At 51.4% G+C, this 11,156-nt stretch overlaps 1 protein-coding gene across 1 annotated transcript in view; it reads left to right on the top strand.

Annotated features, from left to right (window-relative positions):
• ZC3H3 (zinc finger CCCH-type containing 3) overlaps positions 1-11,156 on the top strand; it is a 177,559-nt gene that overhangs the window by 135,640 nt on the left and 30,763 nt on the right. Inside the window, exon 6 of the mRNA XM_010002150.1 lies at positions 8,589-8,670. Coding sequence (XP_010000452.1) covers positions 8,589-8,670 — 82 coding nt within the window. The remainder of the gene's footprint in view (positions 1-8,588; positions 8,671-11,156) is intronic.

Genomic DNA, 11,156 nt, shown 5'->3' on the forward strand with positions numbered 1-11,156 from the left:
CCAGGCTGCTCCAAGCCCCATCCAACCTGCCCTTCAACACTGCCAGGGATGGGGCAGCCACAGCTTCCCTGGGCAACCTGGGCCAGGGGCTCCCCACCCTCACAGCCCAGAATTTCTCCCTCCCATCTCAACTCCAGCTCCCTCTGCCAGCTGGAAACCCTTCCCCCTGCTCCCATCCCTCCCTGCCCTTGTCCCAAGCCCCTCCCCAGCTTTCCTGGAGCCCCTTCAGGCACTGGAAGCTGCTCTCAGGTCTCCCTGGAGCCTTCTCTTCTCCAGGCTGAACAAGTCAGGTAACTGATACTCATGAACACGATTTTGGATGTGGTGGGAGAACTCCATGCTCAGGGAAAGGAGGAGGAAGACAACCATGGCACGGGGACTTGAGCATTGCAAGAAAGTCTGCTCTCAGCTCCTTGTTTACCAACTAATTTTAGAAGTGCTGAGTGTCACAGAAATGCACTTCCCATGTTTGAAAGGATGATAAAGTGCTCAGCTTGGGCCAGCCGAGGGCTTGTGTGAGCGGTGCTGCCTCCTCTGAGCTGCTCAGCTTTACAAAAGAAAAGGGAGAAGATTTAAAACAAACACCTTGAATTTGTTGGGACCAAGTGGTGGTGGGGAAAGGAAGAAGGTGGTGGGGAAGAAACCAACCCAATGCACCAAGATGTGAGAACAGCAAAAACCTGAGCGTTGCTTTCCTCATTTTTCAGCTGGTTTTGATGACACTTGTGCTGGGGCCCATTTCTGCTCAGCCACTTTAAGCTGAATTCCTTGGCATCTGGATTGTTTAATCTATTGGCCCCTTCAATCTTAATCCCTTGCCTTTGGGACTACTCTTACCCCTTTTGAACTTCATCTCTTGACTCCCTTTGACCTCAGTCCTTTATCTTTGGAGCTCAGACCCCCAGCCCTGCTGGGGGGTCTCAGCAGAGGGGACAGTCCCCTCCCTGGCCCTGCTGGTCACCTGCTGGTGACACAACCCAGGACATGGGTGGTCTGTGTCACCAGGAGGTGACCACATGGGTGTTTTCTGGGCTCCAGCACACGGTGCTGGCTCATGTTGAGCTTCTCCTCACCCAACACCCCCGAGTCCTTCTCCCCAGGGCTGCTCTCCATCCATTCTCCACCCAACCTGTATTTGTGCTTGGGGTTGCCCCAACCCAGATTCCTGCATGTTCCATTTAGGAGCTGGGGTACAACCAGGCAGGAGAGCTCAAAGCCTCCTCTCACCTACAGGCAGCTCATCCTTTGTTTTTGCTGTTACCTTCTGGAGAGTGAAGGCTTCTGCCGTCCGGTGAGTAAAATAAATTACCCCCAGCAGCTGCGAGTGCTGATCATCTGAAACAGTGGAACCCACTTAAATGAATAATAATTAAAGAAATAAATTTCCCCAAGTGCCAGCCTCAAAAAAAAAAAAACCTTTTGGTTCAGCAATAAAGGGAAGGGAGAGCTTTGCAAAATGAATCGCTTGGCTGTCTCCGACGAGGGCTGCGCCACCGCGGGTGAGCGGGGCTGCAGTGGGACCTGGTACAGGAGCCAGCTTGGTTCAGGGAGGCTTTTTTCCTGGGTACCAAGGTGGTGTTAAAGAGGCTGAGCAGAAGTGAGTGTGGCTGATGGAAAAACTCCTTCCAGCCTGGAGAAGAGAAGGCTCCAGGGAGACCTTAGAGCAGCTTCCAGGGCCTGAAGGGGCTCCAGGAAAGCTGGGGAGGGGCTTGGGACAAGGGCAGGGAGGGATGGGAACAGGGGGAAGGGTTTCCATCTGGCAGAAGGAGCTGGAAATGAGATGTGAGGGAGAAATTCTGGTCTGTGAGGGTGGGGAGAGCCTGGCCCAGGTTGCCCAGGGAAGCTGTGGCTGCCCCATCCCTGGCAGTGTTGAAGGGCAGGTTGGATGGGGCTTGGAGCAGCCTGGGCTGCTGGGAGGTGTCCCTGCCCATACAGGAGGGCTTGGAACTAGATGATCTATGAGGTCACTGTCAGCCCAAACCATTCTATGATTCTGTGGCCACAGGAGGCAGTTTCCTCTGTCCCAAGCAGGTTGACCTGCTTGGTGGGCACAGGCTGTCACTCTTAATGATGCTTTCAGCCTCTTGCACATCCCTTGGCCCAAGGACTCCCTGGGTCTTCAACATCTCCCTTTTTTAGGCTATTTTCATTTTTAACAGCTTTTCTACCATGTAAATAATAGATTACTAGATCAGATGTGCAAACAGACCTTTACACATTATGAGGTCCTTGAGGTGTGCCCTAGGAACAATAAAGTCTTTCCTAAGTAATTAAATAGGTAATAATTAACTGTGTTCCCTTTGTGCAGCAGATTTTTAATGCAAAGAAGAATTTCAAGTTTCCTTCTCGGCAAGCATTTATCATCAAATGGTTTGGGTTGTAAGGAATCTTAAGATCATCTAGTTCCAACCCCCTGCATGGGCAAGGACACCTCCCACTACACCAGGTTGCTCCAAACCCCATCCAACCTGGTCTTGAACACTTCCAAGGATGGGGGAGCCACAGCTTTGTTGCATCACAAGCCCTTGGGTGAGGTGGGAGCTGAGCAGTGGACAAGCATCCTGGTCCCCTTGCTGGCATAGTGGAAAGCATCAATTTTTGCTTTTGAGCATGGTTCCTGGGCTACCAAAGCAAATACCTGCTGGCCTTCCCCTGAAGAAGGACCAGGTTGCAGGTGAAGGACCTCTCTAGTCTTGAGATATCTTTTGGGATTATGGAAAAAAAGGTCCTGATGAATGTATGGGTGGTGATGGTGGGGTGATGCATCCAAGCTGCTCAACCTGAATATGAGCCAGCAGTGTGCCCTGGCAGCCAGGAAAGCCAACTGTGTCCTGGGGTGCATCAAGCACAGTGTTGCCAGCTGGTCGAGGGAGGTGGTTGTCCTCTACTCTGCACTGGTGTGGCCTCAGCTTTAGTACTGCTGCAGTTTTGGGCACCACAATATAAAAAGAACAACAAGCCACTGGAGAGTGCCCAGAGGAGAGCCACAAGGACGGTGAAGGGTCTGGAAGGGATGACTTATGAGGAGTGGCTGAGGTGACTTGGATTATTCAGCTTGGAGAAGAGGAGGCTGAGGGGTGACCTGGTTGCAGTCAGTGGCTTCCTCAGGAGGGGAAGAGATGGGGCAGGTCCTGATCTCTTCCCTCCTGTGACCAGTGACAGGACTGGGGGAAATGGCAGGAAGCTGGATCAGGGGAGGTTGAGGTTGGGTATCAGGACAAGGTTTTTCCCCCAGAGGGTGGCTGAGCACTGGAACCAACTCCCCAGGGCAGTGGTCCCAGCACCAAGGCTGCCTGAGCTCAAGCAGCGTTTGGATGATGCTCTCAGGGCACAAGGTGTGATTCTTGGGGTGTCCTACACAGGGACAGGAGTTGGACTTGATGATCCTGATGAGTGCCTTCCAGCTCAGCCTGTGCTGTGATTGATTCCATGATTTTAAACACATTTTGTGCTTGTGGAGCCTTTGGCAAGGATAAATGGTGCCTCTTTTCCATCAAAAGCTGGAATTTCAAGCGGGAGGCGAACGCCGCGGAAAACGCGGTGGAACCGCTCGGCTGCGGATTCCTACCGAGGAGCAGGGATTTAAAGAAAATAATCATAAGAGGAGTTAGGCTGTAGCCCCTGCTATTAATCATAGCTGTAATCATGCATTTAATGAACATGACAGCTCCTGTTCCCTCCGGAGAGACGCACCGAGTCTCACGGCTGGGTTGGGCACAACAATCACTTCTCGCCGCTCTCGCTTGATAACGCCGAGAACCGGCGGAGCGGTCGGTGTCAGGTTGGGATGATGCATGAAGAGGAGCAGCCCCCGTTTGCACGGGCTCTGGGTTTTCCTTGTGCCTCAAGCCGAAGGGATCATCAAGAAGGGAAAGCGGGAAAAAAAATAGAAGAAAGAAAAAGCAGAGAGAGGGGAAAACACCTGTCCCTTCGGCGGGGTATAAAATATCAAGCCTGACGCTGCCGCGCTGTGTGTAATCAGTTAAAAAGCCCTTAATGTGCAGTTCTTGATGCTCTCCCCAGCAGCTGTGATTTCTTTTCCTGCCTTATTTTTTTTTATTACTTTTAACTCCCCTTGCTCTCTGCAGCTCGGGACCTTCTGCAGTGCAGAGGGGAGCAGAATATGGGGTGTGTGACTTGCTCTCCTGCTCCAACCTCACCTCCGCGTCCTGACGCTCTCCCTGCTTGGAGAGCAACTGGGGGAGAAAACCAGGATGGATTTGGGACTGGCATCTGTCCAGCAAAACAAAAATGTGTTACCTGGACCAAATGAAACTCCCAGAGATCAGGCTCAAGCCCTGGGGGAGTAATTTTGGCTTTTTATTGAATTTAATCCAGACTGCAGCAAATTTCAGCTCTGATTTTTTTTTTCTTTAACCCTTATCCAGTTCTACCGAGTCTTTTGCTCAGCTCCAGTTTCACACTCTGCAGGTTACCTGAATAATACAGATGCACCCTCAGTCTCCACTGTCTGCAAATCATCAAACACTTGGTATTTCTTAAAGCAAATCTCTCAGTGGTTCTAACTGGGCATACTGAGTTGGTGACCACCCTAAAAAATCAACACTTGGGCTCCTCGGACCTCCATAAAGGTCTTGAGACATAAAACCTTCTCTCCTGCATCTCTTCCCTTGCTGCTGAGTTTCCTCTGTAAATCTCAGTGGACTGCAAAATGCTCTGCTCTGGAGACAGGCTGGGAGAGTTGGGGTGTTCAGCCTGGAGAAAAGAAGGCTCCAGGGAGACCTTAAAGCAGCTTCCAGTGCTTGAAGAGGCTCCAGGAAAGCTGGGGAGGGACTTTTCACCAGAGAGGGCAGTGATAGGACAAGAGGTGATGGTTTTAAACTGAAAGAGGGGAGATCTAGATCAGGCATCAGGAAGAAATTCTTCACCATGAGGGTGGGAAGGTGCTGGCCCAGGTTGCCCAGGGAAGCTGTGGCTGCCCCATCCCTGGCAGTGTTGAAGGGCAGGTTGGATGGGGCTTGGAGCAGCCTGGGCTGGTGGGAGGTGTCCCTGCCCATGCAGGGGGTTGGAACTTGATTATCTTTAAGGTCCCTTCCAATCTTAACCATTCTATGATTCTAAAATTTTTAACAATGGAGCTATTAAACCAGCAGTGTTAGATAGCCAGGGCCTGTCTCCTCCTGGGTACATATTTAGGTGATTTTCTAAATAGTTTGAGGAGGATTTGCCTGCAGGGTGAGTCATATGGTGCTGGGAAAGCGTGGATGAAAGGTTTCTTTGCCAACTGCTAGTCTGATGCTTGGCCAGACCTGGATGGATGCATCTTGCCTGGATTTTGCTGTGTATGGGATGATTCTTGAGAAGTTAAACTGCCTCCAGGCTGAATTAATTCACAGAAAGAGCTCATAATGGGAGATGCACGTTGCCTGTCATAGAGTCAATAGAATCACAGAATAGTTTGGGTTGGAAGGGACCTTAAAGATCATCTAGTTCCAACCCCCCTGCCATGGGCAGGGACACCTCCCAGCAGCCCAGGCTGCTCCAAGCCCCATCCAACCTGCCCTTCAACACTGCCAGGGATGGGGCAGCCACAGCTTCCCTGGGCAACCTGGGCCAGGGGCTCCCCACCCTCACAGCCCAGAATTTCTCCCTCCCATCTCAGCTTCAGCTCCCTCTTCCAGCTGGAAACCCTTCCCCCTGCTCCCATTCCTCCCTGCCCTTGTCCCAAGCCCCTCCCCAGCTTTCCTGGAGCCCCTTCAGGCACTGGAAGGTGCTCTAAGGTCTCCCTGGAGCCTTCTCTTCTCCAGGCTGAACATCCCAACTCTTCCAGCCTGGCTCCAGAGCAGAGCTGCTCCAGCCCTCCCAGCATCTCCAGGGCCTCCTCTGGACTTGCTCCAACAGCTCTGTGTCCACGCCTGACTTCTTGCCAGAAGAAGGCAAAAAACCCCCAAACATGATCCTATGGATGTGTTCTTTTTTTGCTACATATGAATTAAAAACCATGGCATGAGGCTGCTGCAACCTTTTCTTTCTTGATTTCTTTAGTTATTCCTCTTTTCTGGCCATGAGGTGGCTGTCAGGCTGCTTTAAGTAAAAGGATGGCACAGAAGCACGGGAGCGTGTTTGTCCCCCAGAGTCCACTTTTATGCCCAAATATTAAATATTTAGAGAGATTGTCTGCTGCCCTGGGGAGCCAGCTCCTGGTTTAGCCTGTCCTGCTGAGCTTGCTTTAAGGAGCATTAGACATAATTGCAAAGGGCTGAAGGATGCTCTACCCTTCTCTAATGGTTGGACTTTAATTCAGGGCATTTTTCCCTGCCTTACTTGGAAGATCAACCTCGCTGGAGCGCGCTGGCCTCTTAACCTGCATCTTCACTAAGTTGCTCTGCACCATCTTCACCCAAAGTGGATGTCCATTTATTTTGGTGTTGAAAAGTAGTCAAGAAGATGCTCCTACAGTGAGGCAGCTCTGCCACGAGGGGGGGAAGCCATAAAGAAAACCTGCAGAGAAACCTTCTCAGCAGTGGTGGCTTGAACACCCAGTTGAAAGGACTAGAGGGAAAGTCTTATAGGGAAAAGCTGAGGGAGCTGGGGTTGTTTAGGCTGGAGGAGGCTCAGAGGGGACCTTCTCACTGTCTACAACCACCTGAAGGGAGGTTTAGTCAGGTAGGGTTGGGCTCTTTTTCCAGGCAACCAGTGACAGGATGAGAGGGCCTGGCCTGAAGCTCCTCCAGGGGAGGTTTAGGTGGGATATCAGGAAGCACTTCCTCATGGAGAGGGTGATCAGACCTTGGGATGGACTTCCCAGGGAAGTGGTGGAGGCACCATCCCTGGAGGTGTTCAAGGAGAGACTGGAGGTGGCACTTAGTGCCATGGTCTGGAGATGTGGTGGTGCTGGTCATAGGTTGGACTTGATGGTCTGAAAGGTCTTTTCCTGCCTTGGTGATGCTGTGATTCAGTGCCTGCTGCTCAGCACGGTTGCAGCAAACCTGAGGGAGCTCCTGCTGAGCTCCAGGGTTGGGTTGTAGGGAGTTTACTCCATCCCTGTGATCGACAGGCTGCTCAGGGCTGCGGAGGGAACAGATGGGGCTTCAGCGGCGCCGGCAGCCCGAGTGACAGCTCGGGGACCGCGCCGTGCCGGGCTATCAAATTCCACTCGCTCACTCCCCAACACGCCCGGGCTGGCAGGTGAGTGACTGAGCTTCTCTGGTACCACCTGGAAAGCTGGAATTCAGCCTTTATTTTCAATTCATTCTTTCCTGCTCCAGTCAAGGATGGTTTCGTTCTGCGCGTATCGGCGGCAGGCGCTGGGCTCCCCTGCCTCCCGGGAGCAGCCAAGCCAGGGGTGGGAATTTCCTGGCCTGATGGTGGAAGCAAATGAGTTGCCTTCAGGGTTGGTTGTTTGTTTTTTTTTCTGGCATGTTCAGGTCCAGAGGGGAAAGGTCCTGTGTTTGGAGCTGGCAAGGAGCCCTTTTGCTGTGGCCACGCTGGAGGTGACGGCAATTTGAAGGTCCATAAAGAGCATCCTCACCCATCTGGGCTCTGGGAGCTGCTTGCTGTGGGTTAAGCAGTAAGATCGTAGAATCTTTGGATGGTTTAGGTTGGAAGGGACTTTTAAAGGTCACAGAATCAGAATCATTTAGGTAGGAAGACACCTTTAAGATCACCAAATCCAGCTGTTGACCCAACGCTGCCCACTCCACTGCTAAACCGTGTCCCTCAGCACCACATCTACATGGATCTGAAATCCCTTCAGGGATGGTGACTCCACCACTGCCATGGGCAGCCTGTGCCAGGGCCTGACAACCCTACTGCTGAACATAGTGTTCCTAATACCCAATTTAAACCTCACCTGGAACAGTTCCTTCCTTACATCTTGGCTGAATCAACCCCCTTTTAGTTGAAAACCATCACCTTTTGTCCAGTTGCTACAGGCCCTGCTAAAAGGTCTGTCCCCATCTCTCTTAGAAGCCCCCTTTAAGTACTGAAAGGCCACAATAAGGTCTCCTTGGAGCCTTCTCCAGGCTAAACCATCCCAATCCCACAGCCTTTACTCATAGCAGAAGTGCTCCAGCCCCCTGACCATTATTATTATTTAGGGCAGTGAAGCTGGTGAAGGGCCTAGAGAATCAATCTGATGGAGAACACTTGAAGGAGCTGGGAATGTTTAGTCTGAGGAAGAGGAGGCTGAGGGGAGAGCTCGTCAGTCTCTACAACTACCTGAAAGGTCATTGTAGAGAGGTTGGTGCTGGTCTCTTCTCACAGTGACAGAACAAGAGGGAAGGGTTTCAAGCTGCACCAGGGCAGGGTCAGACTGGACATTAGGAAGAAAATGTTCACAGTGGTCATGGTCAGACCCTGGAACAGGCTGTCCAGGGAGGTGGTGGAGTCACCATCCCTGGCTGTGTTGAAGGGTTGTTTGGATGTGGTGTTGTTGGATCTGGTTTGGGGGAGAACTTTGTAGAGTAGGGCTGATGGTTGGACTGGGTGATCCCAAGGGGCTTTTCCAACCTGAATGGTTCTGTGATTCTTTCATGGAGCTAAGACATTGAGGTTTGTGTGAATTCCTGCCATGTTCTGTGATTCTGAGCAAATGATGTGTTGTTTTTCTCTCTTGTTCCCAGCAGGGAGGTTGCTTTGCACGCCCAGCCCTGGCTCCTCTCCATCCAGCTGCCTGAACAGATCAGCCACCAGCCGCTACATCGCCAGGTCTGTGCTCCTGGGGAGGAACAAGGTGCTCCCTGCCTGGGTGCTGAGCATGATTTGTGCTCAGGAGGGTGTCAGTGGCTTGAGACACAGCTATTACCTTGGCTTCTCATTTGGTGAAGCTCTGGCTGCTGCTCTTCTCCTACCCTTTGTCACAATGGGCTTGGAGCTCAGCAGGGCCATGGGTTCTGCTTGGAAAGAGTTTGGAAGGTTATTAGTGGACAGCAAGACCTTTCTCCAAGCAAAATAGTCTCCCAAGGGAAGTGGAAGATTCCCTCACATTGGACAGTTCTATGTCTCAGCTTGACAGGGTGCTGAGCCACCTCATCTGAACTAGAGTAGTACCTAGAAATGTTGGACCAGATTATCCTTGAGGTCCCTTCCAACCTGGCATTCTGTGATTCTATGGTTCAAACAATCACAGAATCATTGGGTGGTTTGGGGTGGAAGGGACCTTAAAGAGCATCTAATTTCAACCCTCCCACCATGGGCAGGGACACCTCCCACCAGCCCAGGCTGCTCCAAGCTCCATCCAACCTGCCCTTCAACACTTCCAAGGATGGGGCAGCCACAGCTTCCCTGGGCAACCTGGGCCAGGGTCTCACCACCCTCACAGCCCAGAATTTCTCCCTCACATCTCATCTGAAATCTGAGCCTTTGCAGACAAATCCCTCTTAATTGTAGCAGACTAAAATGTATTCCCAAAGTCTCTCTGTCCCAGATGTCTGTGTACAGACAAAATGCCAGATTCCAGTTCTGTTTTACCATATTCTACCACTAGTAAAAATTCTACCACTATTTGAAAATGTGCCATCAGAGTTAATTGGTGATGGAGTCCAACCTGCCAACTGTTTTTGGTCAAAGTGCTGGTGGCCTGGCTGGATATCACAAGTAGCTGAGGTGTTGACTATGGGAGAGCCCTCTTGTCACAGAATCAGAAGCACAGAATGGTAGGGGTTGGGAGGGACCTCTGGAGATCATCAAGTCCAACCCCCCTGCCAGAGCAGGACCACCCAGGGCAGGTCACTCAAAAATGCATCCAGACAAGTCTGGAAAGTCTCCAGAGAAGGAGACTCCACAGCCTCTCTGGGCAGCCTGTCCCAGGGCTCTGTCACCCTCACAGGAAAGAAGTTCTCCCTCATGTTGAGGTGGAACTTCCTGTGCTCAAGTTTGCATCCATTGCCCCTTATCTTGTCACAGGGCTCAAGTGAAAAGAGACTGGCCCTTCCTTCTTGACACCCACCCTGCAGATATTGATCATGGAATCAAGGAATGCTTAAGGTTGGAAGGGACCTTAGAGATCATCAGGTTCCAACCTCCCTGCCATGGGCAGGGACACCTCCCACCAGACCAGGCTGCACAAGCCCCATCCAACCTGCCCTTGAACACCTCCAGGGATGGGGCTTCCACAACCTCTCTGGGCAGCTTGTTCCAGCACCTTCACATCCTCATGGTGAAGACTTTCTTCCTGATGTCCAACCTAAATCTCCCCTCTTTCAGTTTAAAACCATTCCCCCTTGTCCTACCACTGCCCTGTCTGGTGAAAAGTCCCTCCCCAGCTTCTCCCCAGTTCTTCCCAACACCAAACAGGTGTTCCAGTCCCTTCATCATCCTCCTAGCCCTCCTTTTGGTATCATAACTTCATCAAAGACATCTTCTTTTGGTAAATAAGAACTTTCTGCCTTTCTTTAGCCTTGGAAACTCCTCAAGTACCAGGAAGCAGTTTGTGGTGGGGCAGTTGTCCCCCTATTAGCCATTGATGATGAAAAAAGTGCTGACATTTCTCATGCTGAAATGGGGCTTTTGCACCCAAGAGTTGGGCTGTTTGAAGTTGGCTTTGTCTGATTGCATTTTAACTCAGGAGCTGCAGACAACCAGTATTTATAGGGGGAAAAATGTGCATTGCCCCCTAAAATAGTTTCCTTGGGGAAGTATTTCTCCTGGGCAATGCTGCTGGGTCCTTTCCAACCCAAACCATTCTGTGATTCTGTGTTTCCAGGGGGATTGGCCTCATCTTGTAGATTTTTATAGATTCAGGGTGAAGTTGACCAAAAACAAAGACCTAAGAGAGGAGCTTATGGCCCAGGATGAACTTCCTGGGTATCTCTCATTAAAAACGGGCTCCCCTGTGGTTTTAGGTGCTGTTGACCTGTCTGCTCTGTGTCACTGTTGGGTTGAAGTTGCAGATGTCAAGAGAGGTTCTCCTCCCCCTCTGTTCTGCCTTGGTGAGGCCACATCTGGAATATTGTGTCCAGTTCTGGGTCCCTCAGTTCCAGGACAGGCAACTGCTTGAGAGAGCCCAGGGCAGAGCCACAGAGATGGTGAAGGGAGTGGAACATCTCCCTGCTGAGGAAAGGCTGAGGGAGCTGGGTCTCTTTAGCTTGGAGAAGAGGAGACTGAGGGGTGACCTCATCCATGGTTACAAATATGTAAAGGGTGAGTGTCAGGGAGATGGAGTTAGGCTTTTCTCAGTGATGACCAGTGACAGG

The sequence above is a fragment of the Chaetura pelagica genome, unplaced genomic scaffold (genome assembly GCF_000747805.2).
Source record: "Chaetura pelagica isolate M959 unplaced genomic scaffold, ChaPel_1.0 scaffold297, whole genome shotgun sequence".
Taxonomy (NCBI): Eukaryota; Metazoa; Chordata; class Aves; order Apodiformes; family Apodidae; genus Chaetura; species Chaetura pelagica.